Source organism: Colletotrichum truncatum, assembly GCF_014235925.2.
Source record: "Colletotrichum truncatum strain CMES1059 chromosome Unknown Contig_0003, whole genome shotgun sequence".
Taxonomy (NCBI): Eukaryota; Fungi; Ascomycota; class Sordariomycetes; order Glomerellales; family Glomerellaceae; genus Colletotrichum; species Colletotrichum truncatum.
This window is the reverse complement of record NW_027222400.1, coordinates 2,636,000-2,653,347: the sequence shown is the minus strand read 5'-3', so window position 1 is coordinate 2,653,347 and position 17,348 is coordinate 2,636,000. Positions and strand designations below refer to the sequence as shown.

The 17,348-nt window shown below is 53.3% G+C and overlaps 5 protein-coding genes across 5 annotated transcripts; 2 read left to right on the top strand and 3 right to left on the bottom strand.

The window, feature by feature from the left end:
• Window positions 1–3,636: 3,636 nt before the first annotated feature.
• Window positions 3,637–6,255, top strand: CTRU02_205629 (sam and ph domain-containing protein; the record flags this gene model as incomplete). Its single annotated transcript, XM_036727623.1, has 3 exons — window positions 3,637–3,639; window positions 3,694–3,897; window positions 3,952–6,255. 3 exons carry the CDS (start codon window positions 3,637–3,639, stop codon window positions 6,253–6,255), a joined length of 2,511 nt encoding a protein of 836 aa, XP_036580579.1.
• A 2,323-nt stretch (window positions 6,256–8,578) lies between these two features.
• On the bottom strand, window positions 8,579–9,521 carry CTRU02_205628 (mitochondrial 37S ribosomal protein mS42; the record flags this gene model as incomplete). Its single annotated transcript, XM_036727622.1, has 2 exons — window positions 8,579–9,201; window positions 9,320–9,521. 2 exons carry the CDS (start codon window positions 9,519–9,521, stop codon window positions 8,579–8,581), a joined length of 825 nt encoding a protein of 274 aa, XP_036580578.1.
• Window positions 9,522–10,935: 1,414 nt separating this feature from the next.
• On the bottom strand, window positions 10,936–12,135 carry CTRU02_205627 (uncharacterized protein; the record flags this gene model as incomplete). Its single annotated transcript, XM_036727621.1, has 1 exon — window positions 10,936–12,135. The coding sequence occupies one exon, from the start codon at window positions 12,133–12,135 to the stop codon at window positions 10,936–10,938; it is 1,200 nt and encodes a 399-aa protein (XP_036580577.1).
• A 2,028-nt stretch (window positions 12,136–14,163) lies between these two features.
• On the top strand, window positions 14,164–15,298 carry CTRU02_205626 (Mitochondrial thiamine pyrophosphate carrier 1; the record flags this gene model as incomplete). The annotated part of the gene is made up of 3 exons (XM_036727620.1): window positions 14,164–14,196; window positions 14,291–14,343; window positions 14,419–15,298. The coding sequence occupies 3 exons, from the start codon at window positions 14,164–14,166 to the stop codon at window positions 15,296–15,298; spliced, it is 966 nt and encodes a 321-aa protein (XP_036580576.1).
• Window positions 15,299–15,717: 419 nt separating this feature from the next.
• Window positions 15,718–17,201, bottom strand: CTRU02_205625 (uridine nucleosidase; the record flags this gene model as incomplete). The annotated part of the gene is made up of 4 exons (XM_070204582.1): window positions 15,718–16,090; window positions 16,159–16,842; window positions 16,883–16,968; window positions 17,136–17,201. The coding sequence occupies 4 exons, from the start codon at window positions 17,199–17,201 to the stop codon at window positions 15,718–15,720; spliced, it is 1,209 nt and encodes a 402-aa protein (XP_070061686.1).
• Window positions 17,202–17,348: the final 147 nt, after the last annotated feature.

The window sequence follows — 17,348 nt, the reverse complement described above, 5'->3', positions numbered from 1 at the left end:
ATCAGATATCACCACGAGCATGTCATTCGGTCCTGATTCGCCCACACTACAAGAAGAGCGTGACGGCGACTGTAGATTGGTCTCAACTGACTCTGCGGGGTAAGAAACTGGGCGCTCCCCCGAATTTCTCGTCGTACCATCGTCTGGAGACCCCCAATCGCCGCCTTCTTCATCAACCACTCAATCTTCTTCGCCAGCCACCCCTTTCTGTCTCTGCTTCCAAGATGGCTTACCTGATATCCATTTTCAGCAAACAAGGCCAGGAGACATCGTTCTACTGCGTCGAAGCTGTGTGAACTTGCATCGGGTGCACGCATACGGGCTGCAAGAGCCAAATGCGCTCCTGCATCAACCATGTCTTCTCGTCACATTTTGACCGCCATCTGCAAACCCCCGTGGGATATGAAGTCATACGTGGTGGATAACAGCGACAAGGTAACTTAATGATCTGATGAGAACCTTCTTACCATGTTCAAATCTCCCCAGCAACGACGGTGAGCCAGTCGTGCAGGTCATGTGCTCTGGGCTTTATCCATCCGATCACGTTGCTCGTTATCGGCCGGGGGTCGATTGGGCAGCAAATACAGGCACATTTGATTAGCAAGCTGAGGACAAGGCGAGGCGGGTGAGGCTAGTAGAACCGGCAGCGCCGATAGTTGCATGCTAGGTGGAGGTGGAGGAGAAGGCAAAGAAGCACAACGGGCCTACAATCGGCACGAATATTTACCCTCTTTGACTGGATCCATTGTGATCCGGACCGTCCCATCTCGCTGGAAGGAAGGGTCGGTTTTTTTTTTATGCGTCCGCCTCGCCTCACCTTGGCCATCTCAAGAGAAAGGCCATCTTTGAGAAGCCATTGGTCTCGTCCTCCCCGGCCGGAAGGAGTCTGGGTTTGATGGCACTTTCTCCGATGGGGGCTCAACGAGCAAAATGAGTGGCTGACAGGGACGGTGAAGGGGGGAGTCAGTTGATGATGGTGGGGTATCCGGGTCATTGGCCATGGGTATTCGAGACTGGTCGAGATCGGAGGTCTTGGTGGCTGTAGAGAGACATAGGATACAACGTTAGATAGAGGTTAGAGGCCGGGGCTGTGTGCTTTCTTTTTTAGCTTTTTGGTCAATGGATGGCCAGCAAGCGAATGGCCGGTTGTCTCTGATTGCTCCCGCCTTTCCGGGATGCGCAATAAGAAAATGAAAAACGGTGCAAGAGATGCAAAGATCCCAGTCATATCGACGCCTTTTTCTTTTCCTTTTTTGGTGAGGGGCGAGGAAATGTTCACGTTGAAAGAGAAGCTCGGCGCCGTTGCGGAGATGGCTCGCTTGAAGCCATTACCATTGCGGAATGGCACGGCATAATAAGGTATGGTTTGGCGTATTTATCTGCTCCACATGCCATGCCATACCGTTTGAGGTATCAAGATGCAAAGGCTGTGCGCCAGCTTCATCTGGGGAAGAAGACTTGATAAGATGAAAGACTGTGATGGTGGGAATAATGGAGACAGTGACAGGTCCCGCTAGCGGGAGACAGTGGGCGACGATGGTGGTTCTGCAATCACCAAAAGGGAGCCCTGCAGAGGCACTAGGTAATGGATGGCGAGCGGGAGGGCGGGTAAGCAACTGTTTCTTGCTGCTTCATAGCTGGGGGATTGCGGCGAGGTCGCCAAAAGTGTGTGTGCCGGGGAAGTTCATCCTGCCCCTGGCCCTTGTCAGTGTTTCCTTGCAGGTGATGGACAGGGACTGTAGATTTTGACTCGATATGTTTGGGCTGCAACGGATTGAAAAGGGTAGCATTGTAGATAGCGAGAGAGAGAGAGAGGGAAAGAGAGAGAGAAAGAGTGTGAGTGAGTGAGCGAGGGCGCGAATCGAGTGTGTGTGCAGACGTTGCGGGCAAAGACGGGGATGACGAGGAGGAAGAGGAATGCAAGCATTGTAAAAAGGGGGGGTGTGTGCGAGAAGAAGAAAGTAGAGGTGTGAAATGAGCGAGCCGAGTTTAGCGTGATGGGACCAAGTGACCCACACCGGCCGACCCCTCCTTTCCGTTTATACTAGTTTCCCTTTTCCCTCTCTGTGCTCCGTTGACGGCGGGCGGGAGGAAGGAGGGAAAGCATAGGGTCCCACTTTAATTCAGACGTCAAGCATCAGCGACTGGCCGCCGCCGGCAGACTCGACAGAGAGACGGGCGCTTACATCCCGCCGTAGCTGGGTCTAGGCGTTCTGATTATCAGCCAATGGCGTGTTAGCGTTCCTTAAAATAAAGTCGCACGACGTGATTTTAAACCAATGGGAAGCTCAGCTGTCGCCGCCTCACTGTACTCTCCGTCGGCTACGTTATGCACGGGAGGGCTTTTTTTCCCTTCCCTAATCCAATCAGTGACGAGATACGGTTGAGCTTCGCGCCCATCTTGAACCCTCATCCCTACCTCCATCGCATCGAATCTGTTCTGTTGCTCTTCATTCAACATTTGCTCTGTGAACATGCTTCACAGACTGTGCACCTCCTGCACCATCTTTCCCCCACGCCGGCCGGCTCATTCCTGTTATTCCTGCCCAGTCGGGTTCTACTGTGTTGCGTTGTGCCTGCGCCATATGTGCTGAACTGTGCTCGGGAGCATGAACATGGCATGGCATGGCATGGCATGGCATGGTGGTTGCTGATGCGTGTTGCTTCACTGCAAGTGCAAGTGCTTGCTGCTCGCTTGTGTACCTTCGTCCACATGGAAGCTGTCCGGTTCACACCCCCCTTGGTCGGGGAACCAGGTCTGGAGCTTTTTCCATCCTCCTTTGCGTACATGTCTCTCACCCAAGGTGTATATCCCACTGGCCTCGTCGCCCAGCCACAAACGGCCCCCCCCCTCACCCCTTGGTTGCTTCGTGGTCCATGGGGTCCATCGCTAGGTCCGTCACCCGTTCGACCACCCATCCACGCACCACTGGGCGCTATTATTATACGCTACCTAGTCTGTTGAGAGTGTCACTGTCGGCGCCGTGAGCAAAGTGCCACGGGTCGAATCACACCAGAACCAGCATGCATATAGGATGGGCATGGGGGGCAGGAAGAGGGGATGGGGCATGGGATAGGGATTGCTGTGCGTGCGTTGCGTTGCGCTACCCATACGTGCTGTGTGATCCAACCTCAACCACCATGGATCTTTCTCCTCTTATTCTTTTCCCCCCTAGTTACCAGTTACCGCCCATCAACACCCCTACCGACCCCCCCTTCTCCATACATGGACACATTACACATACATAACTCGCCGTAGGCGCCCGTCTTGTACCGGATCCCCTCCTTCTTCTCTTTTGCGACCCGTTGCGTACCATTCGAGCATATCCAGCTCTGATTTGGTTTGATTTTCCTTTTTGTCCACTGCATTTGCTTTCCTATCCGAAGCGTCCCCAGTATTGCTCTGTGTGCCTTCCCAATATCTCGAGGCTTCATCAACAGGATATCCCCTAGAACAGAAGTTTTGCCGGCGACGGCACTGGTTCCAATCACTTACTCGGTTGGAAAAGCAATACACTCCCCCGACGGAGGCTGCACTGCGCTGTAGACCGCAAGCCGGTTACAGCCAGCTCAAGCCTCGTTGTGTTCCCCACTTTCCGCATTCGAGAGACCACTTACACACACACACCATACACAATGGTAAGCTAATGTGGTGTTGTCTTCATCAATGCGATTTTGACCTTTTTAAAACAGGAGTACGCGCAAGAATATGTCAGAAGTGGACGTCGCCTCCATCATGAGATGCGCGAGAAGGCTACTATGCGCGACACCTTCTTCGGCCTCAAGAGCGAGCCGCAAAGACCCAGCTCAGTAGCAACCGAGTTCATGGACATGGAATGGGATGATGAGGTGCTCAGTGAGCTTGAAGACAACTCACCGCGTATAAGCGTTAATTCTGTGAGTATCGACGCCGCTTAACTAATCCTGTTGCAGCTGCTGATGAGCGCGCAGTCTGGCGGCCAGCCCAGTATCACAACCCTCTCGTCTTACGATGAGGTGCCAACACCGAGGTCGAGTCAAGACCGTGTGATGTACACCGAGATGCAGTTGCCGATGAAACCCATTGAAGGACCTACAGGTCCGCATCTGTTCCGTTCCTCGTCGGAGAGCTACTTTGATGAGAGCATCCTGACTTTGTCGCCAATCACGCCAAAGACAGCGCGGCCGTTCGACGATGCGTTCAGATTCACAAAGCTGCCACCGCCACCAGTCCCTAGACAGCAGAATGGCCCCTTCCAGTTCACCTACGAAGACTTTCAATCAAGAGAGCTTGTCTCGTGGACACCGGAAATGGTAGCGCAATCGATGCTTAATGCTGGCATTGAGCTTTCGGTCGCAGGCCGCTTCGTGGAGAACGACATTAACGGGCCCATCTTGATTACCCTCAAGTTTGAGGATTTGAAGGAGTTGGACATTCCGTCTTTTGGCATGAGGACGCGGGTTTGGAACCAGATTCAGCTTCTCCGCGACAGCAGGCCAAGCTCCCCGCGTGCTCCCACGCCTATTCAAGACGAACCGAGTCGCGAGGTCAAGAAGGAGGCTCGTGAGATGAGATCTACTGAACGCCAGACGGATGACTGCAGCTTAAAGCGAAGAAAGAGCAGCAGGAGACGACCGAAGAAGTCATCTCACGACGACATAATCACCCCTATGGAGTCGGTGTCCATTGTAGGCATCGAGCAGGTTGTTCCTAAGCCGCATCACTGCCCTAAAGGAGAGAACTGCTCCCGTTTCAAGAAGCAACAGCGTCTTATCGAGGCTTTCAGAAAGGAGCACCCCTTTGTCGACATGGAGAAGGAGACTCTCGTCATCACTGGCAACCCGGGAAACCCCGAGACTGCCAGAGCTCTCGATCCCACAGAGATTCTCCGACCTGTCTCGGACGCTGTGCCGTCGGTCGTTGCATCTTCTGATGTCTTGGGTCCCGGTAACGCCACTCCAATGCAATACCTTCAGGAGGCTACACTCCGAAATGTCGCCGCAAGGGACCCCCAGGACAACGTACGGCAGTTCCTTGACTTCCAGAAGCGCCAGAGCAATACCGTGCCGCCGACACCTCCCTTTGAGATGGGCGCCCCCACGATGAAGCCTCAGCCTGAAGGTCTTCGCAAGCTACCCAAGCTTTCCATTCCAGGCAAGCAGGCACCTCCTCGTCCCAGCACCCTCAGAGCCTCCACGGTCCCTCCCGTCACCCAGCCTGAGAAGCGCCAAACCTCTCCTCAGCAATTGCAGCAAGGCTTTGTGCCGTACGTTATGGACCGAGCTGAGGCCATGTCGCCTGACTTGCAAAGCCCCGTCAACCCCTACCGTTTTGGCACTCCCTTCTCTGAGATGGACGTCCCCGTTACTGCGATTCCCATGGACCGTGTAGCGCGCGATGTCTCCCAGTCCGTCCCTCCCGAGATGAACTATCGTGCTGGTACTTCCAAGCAGCAGCCCCCAGCCCGCACGCAGTCCCGCGCTTCTGCTCGGCGCCCTTCCTTCCCTGTCCTCCCAGCTTTGGACGAGAACGCCCCTACCCCCATTGCTCGTTCTTCCCCTAAACACTCTTCTCCCCGTTCTCCTCGCTCTTCTACGCGCACCCAGCCTCTTCAAGCTCCTCCTCGTGTCAACTATCCCTGGTCGCCCATTGAGCGCACCACTCCCTTCGAGCAGGCCATTCCTCCCATTTCCCACCTCGCTGGTGCTATCCCCGTCAAGCAGGCGGCTGAGGCAGCCCAGCAGGACGGTATCACCTTCCAGGGTCCTATGAAGAAGCGCAAGACCAAGATGCTCCGACACGAGTGGAATGACACCTTTTGTACCCTCAAGGGCACTCGTCTAGCCGTTCACAAGGATGCGCGAACCGTTGATCGCACGCTCGAGTACGTTGACATTGACGACTATGCCATTGCGTGCTCCAGCCTAGCTTCGCAGAGCAAGCTTTCGGCCGCTTTCAGGGCCGTCCACTTTTCGTCGCACTCGCGAGAGAAGAGCGATCCCGTCGCCGCCTTCAGCTTCCAGCTCATTCCCCAGGACAAGAATGCCGCCAAGCTGCGCAAGCGGGAGAGCGCGCTCCATAGTTTTACTCATCACCACTCCTCCTCCACGTCTTCCGTGCCGGTTGAGGGTGTCAACGGCACGGGCAAGACGCATCACTTCGCCGTCAAGAACCGTGATGACCGCATCGACTGGATGCGTGAACTCATGCTCGCCAAGGCGATGAGGCAGAAGGGCGAAGGATTTGAGGTTAGTGTCAACGGCAACATGATCTAAACCCGTCTCGATCGCTCGGTGCTTCTGCATTTGTCTGTTCTTCTTCCACGATTTCTCATACATTAATCTTTTCGGAGGCAAAAACCAAGTCGGAAAGTACCAAAAGACAAGAAAAAAGATGACCAAAAAAAAAAAGTTCGATTCAAATGTTATGGTAATGACCCGCGTCTGTATTTCAAAAGAAAGCAAGCGCGCACTACGCCCCAGGACCTGGGTCCATGGCGGCGAAAAAGGATACCTATTTTCATGTTTCTGCACTCATTTGTTTTCATCACCTTTCATTGCGTTGCATAGTTCTGGATAGCGGCATTTGTTATATCCTTGCTCAGATTCTCCTCCCCCCTTTACCTGACGCCGGGTTGACGATGAATTTTTGGACGAAAAACAAAAATACGGGGGGGAGGGAAAGGATAGGAACGGGGATTTGGCTATTGGCTTAATCTTTTTTTTTTTTTTTTCAACTGTTTCCTCTCCTTATAACTCTCTCATCTCATCGCATAAACAACCAACCACACCATGTCACGCACACGCACGCAAAACGAAAAGACGCTCCTTTGATTATGTCAGGTTTAGGGATGGCTATTATGATACCTAGCTAGCTTTATAGCTCTAAAAATGAAGGGGATCCGAGAGGGCTCGTTGAGTGGCCTGGATCTGATTATGAATACTGAATTACACCAAACTGAAGTGATGTGATGGACATGTGTATAAGGACGTTGAAGCCCATGTGTAAAGAATGAACTACTGCCTCTACCCATGCTGTCGTCCTTTGTCAATTGGGACGGAAACTATTCGCTTGAGCTTTATCATGATGGTGTTCTTGACACGTGACTTACGCGGCATTCATTCTCTGGTAGACGGATATCGGAAGCTGGGGCTTTCGTAAGATGAAGTCCAGCGGAAGAACGTTGGACATGAAAACGAAGTCATGAAGACAATATGATGAACTGTTTTCATACTAAAGGATAAACTCCAGAAAGTCGTTTAATGTTTTCTGTGATTGACGCCTCGGGGTTTCGAAGAACGCGCTTATCTCGTAGCGTAAGATATATGCTATACTGCTAAACGCTGCAATTGCTTCGTTTCTCCTTCATGTATTACATGATGTTGTCCCTATAGAAAACAGCTCTCTTATGCTCGGTTTGAAAGCAAAGCTGGTACAGCTACCATGTTAAGCAGGTCAAGGTGATTTAAGGCGCAGAGACAATGATTTACGGAAATCATACCTAGAAACACTTTGCCATGTCTGTGCCTTGCTGCCATATCCTCTTGACCCCGATGGCTTCGCTCTTTATATATATATTTCTGGCCATTCGCATTTCCTGTTCATCGTCCTCCACATAACTACTTCCAAAAGAGCCTACATGCTTACTCCAACGAAAAAAAAAAAAGTGTACGGCTCTCGCAATATCAATAAGCTCTACTGGTCTCGACGATTCCATGTTCAGGTACTTGGCCGGTCTGCCTTACCTTTGGACTTTCCACCGCAGCATCTATCCGCAAGTAAAGCATACAGTCCACGCACTAATACAAGAAACTCAATTGTCGAAGTGAAACACATGATAGTCGTCATGTACCTGGTGAGAACGACTCAACTCATTACAAAACCAAGCCAAGAAGTCGTCGTGATGCCAGGCGGCTGAGGCACATCAGATGCGACCTTCGAGGTACACGGCCTGTACCTGATTTAAGACGGTGCGAGCGCCGCGGTTGTGAATAGGTAAGGTAGTTGATGCTGACAAGAAGCAGAAGCAGAAGCGTCTTCAACGTCCCGGCTCCTCTTGTGACTAAGTAGATGAGCGAAACGGCATTTCCATATTCCCGTAAGCGCCCAATAAACAGGGAGGCATTTTTGGTAGTAAAGACGTAGGGGCAAAGGGCGAACAAGCTCAAGGGTGTATTAAAAAGCGCACCCGTACAACTCCCCGAAATATATCTCTCGAGACACCTGGGTGAATTGAAACAGTGTCTCTAGAAAACAATCCTAATCTGGTTCCAGAGGCTAAACCCGACATCACCTCTTCTCTGCCCCCGTACATAGCAGCACAAGTCACTACTACACCGTAGACAAGAAACCAGAAATCATGATCTGAGCTGGTTGAGAAACTAAGTAGTACAACATAGTACATTTGCCCATCTGTATATGCAGCGTTCTATTCTTACATTTCCTTTTTTGCAATTCCTACACCACCGCCGTCATTGCACGCACGCGGTTGGGAAATCCATATCATTAGATCCCTCTCTCATCCCGCGGTGCTGTGCTCTTTTTCTCCTGCCCCCCCTCACATCACACCCCTCCCTCTCCCCTGCATGCTCTTCACCCTTACCGCACGAAGCTGGGGCGGTTAGGGATATCCGCCGCGTTCAGGACGGCCTCCCAGTCAATCACTTCCCACCACGCCTCGGCGAAGGCCTTCTTTCCGCCAACGCCGCCAACACCGAGACCGTAGTCGCGCAGCCACGTGTGCTCCCACGTGTTGAGGCACAGCAGGGGAACGGCGTCCAGCGCACCGGGGGGCTTGGTGCCGGTCCTCTGCGCAGCGGCATTGCGCTGGAAGAATTGGTTCGCGCTACCTCCGAGACCGACAGTGTTCATGTCGGAGCTTTGCAGGCGCCAGTGGGCTCCGGGGTAGGGGCTGCCGGCGAGGTAGGTCGTAAGGATGCGGTAGTCCTGGCGGCCGGCCTTGACGAGCCAGACGAAACCGGGGCCGAACATGGCGGAGGCGGTCAAGACCATCTCGCGACGGAGGGTCTCGATTGAGGAGAAGGAGTGGGACAAGTCGGCGGCCAGGGCCTCGGGGATGGGTTTCGGGGACGGGGTGAGGTTCTTGAAGAAGAAATGGGTGTTGTGCGCCATGGAGGCGTGGTTGAAGATGGGGGCCTGGTCGGGGTCGCGGGCGGTGGCAAGGAGGATTTGCTTGACGTCGCGCTGCTCAAGGTCGGTTCCTGAGGGAATCAGTTAGCTTTCAAGGGTTCAATGGGCAGGAGTTGTCACATCATGCGAGCTCTGGTGTGTCGCATGGCCACGGTACTGTGAAGAAAGAAAAGAAAGGACAAGACCAACCTGCTGTCAGGGCATTGAGCTTGTCCAACATCAGCGTCATATACTGCGTCCAGGCCATATCGTAGCCGTCGGCGGAGAGCAGGCCCGGAACGCCCTGGCTGAAGTCGTGGGCGAGCTGGGGGACGTAATGCAACGAGCGTTGCTGGCGCACCATGGGGGCGGCCACGCTGATGCGCGGTATCCTTAATCTTGCGCGGAACATTGTGGGTATGTGTGTGGGAGTGGCGTGGGACGGGATCGAATTGAGGTGGTGGTGAGCTGTTCCGCCGCGTGGTGACCTTCACTACTCCCGAAGCTGGATGCCAGGAGCTTTGGATGGTGAACTTTTTTTGGCTGGCTCGTGTGGTGCTGCTGCTTTGGCGCGTGGCAGCCTTACAATTGAGGCTTGAGGGTGTGCTAGGCCATCCAACCCACTTTAGAGAGAGTGGGCGAATCACAGGCAAGCTATCGGTCGTTCTTGATGGCTTCACCTCGGCGACTTACAACTTGCCTTTATAAACTCAAGGAATAAACCCAGCTAGAGCTAATTTGCACTCACATTTTCAGATAATTAGAGTCTCTGAATGAGATGTCAGCAATATGCGGCTGTTGGGTTTGAATTCGCATCCTCATGACGCCAAACCATGGGATGATTCTGTTGTGAGCCATACTGACGTCCAACATCGAGCAAACCATCGATCTCGGTAAACTTAGTTTACCGATCATGTCATGATATTGTTTACTCAAGTGATTGTCACAATGTTTAACAGAACCATCTTCTTATTAATCAGCCCAGCGCTTGTGAATTATCCGATTGCCGCAGCCGCGACAGTATAGCCGCTGCGCGAGAGGTAGGGCGCTTAAAATCGATCAGTTGACGCACCGCCCTGTCGCACGGTGATCGCAACACGTTTTTGCGCAAAGACTGCTAAGCCGGTGGCTGATCTGGACATTTACTGTTGCAGCTGCACGGGAAGGGATTCTGTCATTCAATGTTCGGCATTCGAGCCTCCCGCGCTTGCTGCGTTCAAGATCGGACGGTCTCGGATAATTGTCGCCTCATTTTACCCCTCTTAGCCGGACTGATGAATGATATGTGCCGAGGCCGAGGTCTGTCCAAAGTTCACAACAGTTGGGGCAGGCATGATAAACCGTTACCTCGACCTATTTTTCCCAACATCAACATTTCGCTGCTGAAACATATCTCCTTGATGCTAATCAGAGTGGTTGATTATCTCGAGCTATACCTCACGCTTCCTGTGTTTTTACTTTGTAACAACCCATACTGCCTTTTTGTTTATCATTGATAATTCATTATGCCAGTCGAGTCTCGGACTAACAACCTGTGCTGGTCTGCCTCACTAACTCACCTAAACTGTTGAGCTCTTGGACGACCACATTGCTCAATATCCAGCAGGATGCTATCTTTACTTCACAAATCCCCTTTCATCGTTCATCGGAGCAATTGATATTTCAAAGTTGCGCTTTCAGAATTGATGCAATATAGCCAAGAATTTAACGCCCTTACATGCAGCCGACCCATGCGGAATGATCATCCTGACCCAACGGATATCCCCACGGAACACCACCAAGCACAAGAACTCCTTTATATACAAAAGCTGCCAGTCTTAAAAAAATCAAGCCTCGTTGTCCTCGATCATACCGAGAACGTCCAACTCGGTCTTCACCAGACGCTCAAATTCTTCTCTGTCAATACCAGACGAGCGCGCTAGTAGGAACAGATTGTGGATGCTCCTAGAGACGTGCTGCTTCACGCCAAACTCGTTCGCCTCCTGCTTGCCAGCAGTCTCCTCAAGCTTCTCAATCATGCGGCTTCCGTTGCTGCTGGCACTCGAGGCCGGGCGCGGGTGGAGAAGTACTGCCGCCCGGTCCTCGTCTTGACTGTGGATCGAGGGCGAACGCGGCGGCTCGGCCATTGTCCAGGAGCCGTTTGTCTCGGTAAAGCCCGGCTCCGAAATGTCTTGGCTAACGACTGTACCCAGGCCCAAGGGCGGGGCGACTTCAAAACCCTCTACCTCTTCATCAGGATCGTGAGCATCCATCGCCGGTTGTACTGAATCATACTGTGCATAGTATGCATCTTCCGCTGAGTCTGTACGGAAGGCGCCGAGCTGCGATGCCTGTGCTACGTGCGGTGCAGGAGACCGTTTAACTGCTGGTGATTCGTTGGCGGGCGTGCGAGCAGGAGTAGCGTCGTATCGGTCCCAGTAGCCATCGTCCTCATCCTCGTCTGCCTCGCCAGCATCCTGGCCATAGCTGGCGGTCGGCGCATTTGCGGCCGCCGTCTTCGAGACCTTCGAGTCCGCGTACGCCTTCTCAGCCTCAGCGATGGTCGAGTATCCACCAAAGTCGCCGAAAGGAGATGTCTTGTCAGAAACGCTGACTTCACCCACTCTCCAGCCGTCACCGCCGCCGTCCTTGTCGCCGACGCAATAAATCAGCCGGAATGTCAACTCGAGCTCTTCGAGCACGACCAGCGCCTGCAGCGTCTCCAAGTCGAGACGACGGTACTTGGTTTTCGCATCGTACTCCCAATCAACCTCAACCTCGCCCGATACGGGATGCGGCTCTAGCCGACCGCTCTGAACAATCTCGTTCAGTCGCGCGGCTTTGTCCGTGTCGTAGGCGAGCAGGCGAATCCAGGGCTCGGTGCTGGACTCAGAAAGAAGCTGTACCCTTTGCCTCAAGATTGGGCTCAGCAACGGCAAAACACCGATTGCTGGCTGTGTGGAAATAGAGGCGGGGGGAAGGGCAGGCAGAATGGGGGCTAGCAGGCCGCCGATGTTTGGCATGGGTGGTGATGTTGTTGAAGTCATGATGATTGTGTGTTGTGGTAGATGGGTGGTGGTTGCGGTTCCTACACAACTCCTCCTCTGGGGGGTAACGTAGGATATATGTGAGGCAAAGGGCGGTGGCCTAGTCACAGGGACGGTAGTGGTGGTGGTAGTGCAGACGACTAGGAGTTGGTGACGATATCACATGCAGCCACTGCTAAGGATAGATGGATGTCTCGCTGGCCTGTCTGACTCGAAATCTCTGCCTTAGTAGGTTTGGTCAGGGGATTCTCGTCCGGAAAATTGGAAAGAGATTGAAAGAGGAAGATGAAAGGTATCTCCCTGACGACAACGGGAGAGATGCGAGTATAATAAAGGAAAGGGAAGAGGAGGAGACCAAAAGTCTAACTCGGTCAAGTTAAACAGTCGCGCAGACGGGAGTCAGCGTCCCATGCTCGTAGGCTCTTCCCCCATCCAGGGCTGGGCTTGGTTTTCCCGCTGGTCGCGAGTTCGGTCGGGGGGCTGCTCCAGCACTACGACCCCACAATGAGGGGGGCAAGGGCGGCCAGGACGCCAAGCCAGCCGGTTCTAGCCAATGCGGAGGCTCCTCAAAGGCTGTTACGACTCCGCCCAGGGGAGCCGTCTCGGACGGAGGGAACCACTAACAATCAGCGAATTGCAATGCCCGCTCAACTGCAACGACTTTGGCACGTGTTATTGGAGCCCGGAATCCGGGTGAAGCTGCCACCTGCTTCAAAAGTCCTCCCTCTCTCTCTCTCCAATTTCATCTCAACCCAATGTCCATTTCCGGGACAAGGTTCCTTTCTCAGCCACCATCGTGGCCATGCTGGAAGTTGCCGTTCATTGTGTCATGCCAAACGCACACCCTAGCGCCTCCAGGCTAAACATGTTTGGTATTCCATGTTGCTGGTCTCTCATCCTTCGAAACAGTGAATGGCCGAGCATTAATGAGACAAAGACATTTGTCAGGACGCTTCCATGACCAAATAATGATAGTCTTCCAAAATCCAAACGTGCCACCACCAATAGTCTGGTCTTTGACTCCCTATTGACGTCTTTCCTTTTTCCCACTTACCACAACTTCCTTTTCTGGCAACTCCTGACTGAGGCGTTCCCTTTCCCATCTGTTCCAACTCCTACTCTTCTGTCGTCAGTGGAAGCTCATCACAAGACTTACAACAGTCACGAGATGCAGAATAGCAAAACAAAACAAAAAAGTAAACAAACAAACATTACAGACTCAGACCTCTGATGAAATCGAGACTCTTCTCGATACCGCCAGTCTCGCAATGGGTCCCGTGAGCTGCCCAGCCCCATCTCGTCTCTCTGCCAGTTCAAACAAGACTTGCATCTGCATCGCATCTGCTCTGCGTCTCTGATCTCACTCAGTGTGGCCCGCACGGGTGAAAGGGACCAGACCCTGCGTGGCTATGCCCACTCAATTTGCTTGGATAAGGCAGGTGCCCCTGCTACAGTGACGCCCACAGTGGGTCTCCAACACGCGCTATCTCCCCCCAAGCTGCTGTAGGAAATTCTCCCTGACAGCACGCTACCAAAGCATAGTTGCGTCACGATGCTTGGAGTGCTAAGCGTGTGGACGGGAGCTATCTCACTTAGGTAACCAGAAAAAAATCCCCACGCGAGCAACAAGCAGATGCGGAAAAACTTACGTCAAATTTGACCAGGCAAAGCCAACGCGGAACCGAAAAGAAGAAAAAGAACAGACCTCGACATTGTTTGGTTTTTAGCCATTTCGGAAAGATCCTCAAACACGCCTCTGATTAATTGAGACCCTCAGCCTCAGTCGCCAAAGTCTTAAATCCCAATTGCCACGCCAATCGAAGTCGCGGCAAGGCGGTCGTCTTGTCGAGGGATCTCGGACCGCTCCGCTTGGACGAACACCCACAGACGCAACTCATCTGACCTTGATAAACCTCACCCTCCGGTCCCGAAACCAACTCGCTCAACACCGACGAGCGCCTTTCGCTGCCGATCTCGCTCTTTCCCTACGGTTTCTACACAGGTCCCCACGAGGACACAGCCGGATGCATGTCGCCCAGCGGCGAACGCCTCAAGGATGAGGTAAGACAGAGCACCTGATGGACGGTTTCTTCCACAGAGTTGTCGTCGTTCGCAAATTCCGACACGTCACGATGCTTACACACTGTCCGCCTAGGGCTCCCGCCTGCAGGTCGTAACGGCCGGCGCCACCGCCGGCCTTTTTGCACGGTATGCGAGATCCTACACCTGCCAGAAAGTCAAATCGTGACTCAACGCTGACTTGGTTCTGTGTTCTTGGAACAGCTTTGTAATCGCCCCCCTCGATGTCGTCAAGATCCGCCTCCAATTGCAAACACACTCGCTCTCCGACCCTCTGTCGATCCAGTCCGCCAGGGGCGGGCCCGTGTACAAGGGCACACTGGGTACCTTGAAGCACATTCTTGCAAACGAGGGCATCACAGGGCTATGGAAAGGCAATATCCCTGCGGAGTTGATGTATGTCTGCTACTCGGCAGTCCAATTCACCACCTACCGCTCGACAGCCCAGCTATTACAGGTGACCTTCGATAACCGGCTACCACATGCCGCTGAGTCTTTTGTTGCCGGAGCTGCCGCCGGGGCTGCGGCTACAACGGCCACATACCCCCTCGATCTGCTACGGACTCGTTTCGCGGCGCAAGGGAACGAGCCAGTGTATACTAGTCTTCGGCACGCCGTCACCGATATCTACCGAGACGAAGGTCTTCGCGGCTTCTTCCGTGGGCTCGGACCCGGTGTGGCGCAGATTGTGCCGTACATGGGTATCTTCTTCGCCACGTACGAGGGACTGCGCCTGCCACTCGGGGACTTGCATCTCCCCTGGGGTGGTGGTGATGCCACTGCAGGTGTGATAGCGAGTGTGCTGTCCAAAACGGCTGTTTTCCCCCTCGATCTGGTCCGGAAACGTATACAAGTCCAGGGCCCCACGAGAGCTCGGTATGTGCATAAAAACATTCCCGAGTATCCTGGGGCGGTGCGGGCTCTGCGGATGATCTTCTTGAGTGAGGGTATCCGAGGGTTATACCGTGGTTTGACAGTTAGTCTTATCAAAGCCGCACCGGGAAGTGCTGTCACAGTTTGGACGTATGAGAGAATGTTGAGGTTTTTGATGAGACTCGATAATACTGACGAAAAGCGTTTCTGAATAAAACATGAAAATTGGACATAGACGGGAGAGGTGATAGATACCCCACGGTAGAGAACAGTGGCACTAACAGTGAAATACGGATTCGTTAATAGAGTAAAGCCATGAAAGAAGCTACTGCGAGCTCTTCATGACATGTATTTATACGTAATACAAACTTGAACATCACGCACGCTTCTTTCTACCCCTAGATTTCTGATACCCGTAGGTCTGTCATCCACCGTCTCGGATTTATTTGGCACATCAGCTGCTGTCGGGATTTGAACTCTGAATGGATTATTACGACGGTGGTCTATCGATATAAAAAAACACAGACCCGCTTGGGCAAGAACCAACCTAATCAGCAAACACGCGCGGAACCCGCCATGCACCACTTTTTTATTTATTTATTTTCTTTGTCTTTTTCCTACGGTGACTTTTCAGTTCTCCAGAGTGCCATTCTCCTTCAACCCCGTCACCTCACCAGCATTGACCCGGTCCGCCCTCTCCGTGCACTCCTCGATAACCTTCCAGAACATGGGAATGTCGAGGCCGCGGGGTATCCTCACACCCTCGCTACCCGGCTCCAGCAACTTGGCGACTGTCCGGCCAAGCTGTGCCTTACCCTCCTTGGCCTCCTCGAGCGAGCCCTCCGTGATGACGGTCAACTCGAAGCGCTCGTGGTATTTCACGCACTTACCCTTCTTGGCGTCAAAGTCGTAAAAGGGGATCTCATGCTTGGTACCCGTGAGCACGGCGGCCACGGCCAGAGGGTCGTGAAGGGGCGGGCCGGCGGTGATGCCAAAGACGTCACTAATCATCCGTGTTAGTGGTCTGCCCGGCAAAGTTTCTCGTTTTCCTGTGATGGGAAAGATGTATACCTGTATGTTTTGGCAAAGAACATGAGAAGCTCAACAAGCATTTGCCGCAGCGTCGTCTTGCCTCTGCCCGTCTTCTCACCACCGTTCTTACCGTAGAGGAGCAGGTCCCTCACCTCCTCTGTGGCAAGAACCTGATGCGACAAATCAAGCGGCACAAGCGTCGTCTTGGCGGCGAGGGCCTTGTTGTGGAAGACACTGGCAGCAGCCTCGGGGTCGATGATGATGTTGAACTCGGCCCAGGGCGTCCAGTTACCGACGCGCGCGACGCCGTCGACCTTGCCCATGACGATGTCGGTGAAGCCATCGCCGATGGCGCCGCCCATGATGCTCAGTCCCTTGATATGGGACACCAGCTCAGGGCGTTTCTGGAAGAGCTGTGCGACGTTGGTCAGGGACCCCGTAGCGACGAGCCAGGCGGTGCCCGGAGCCTGGGCGGAGAGGGCAGCGGCCATGGCGTCAACGGCCGGGGTAGTGCGGTCCGCCTCCTTCAACGGTTGCGGAAGCAGGTCGGTGCCGTCGAGGCCAGATTCTCCGTGAATGTCGGTGGCTGCCTGCATTGGAGGGCGCGCCATGGGCTTGGCGGCGCCGACATAGACGGGAACGTCATTGTGCTTGCCAATTGCTGTAAGAATGGAGGAGGCGTTGGCAGTTGTTTTTCTGCGCTTTGTTTTAGCAAAAAGGTGCCTATTGTGTGCTGTAATTTGCCGTGAAACGCATCACTTACTCAAGGGGAGCATTTCCGAAAACAGTTGAGACGCCCAACAACTTGATTGTGGGGTGATAGGCAGCTAGGAGAATTGCGAAAGTATCCTGTCGGAAAGGGTCAGTATCGAGTTGTTCTCGAAGAGGCTTGTGTGGTTGCAAGATGCAGTGTCGTGCATGATTGGGCATGCGACTCCCCGAGTGAATGAATGAGAGTCTCTCGAGGCGTGCAAATTCGTGGCTGAACCCTCACACATGGAACGACTACAACTTACATCGTGGCCAGGGTCACAGTCTAGCCAGACGGGGACTGGGGTTTCCGGCAAATCAAGGTCGACCATGGTAGCAAGTGAAATAAACTATATCAAAAAAATAAAATAAGTCAAAATTGAGAATAATGGGTTGCAACGAGTCACACAGGACGTGGGACAGAGATAATAACAATCAGGTGTGTGAGGGTTGTCCTCGGTAGGTAAACAGCCACGGAC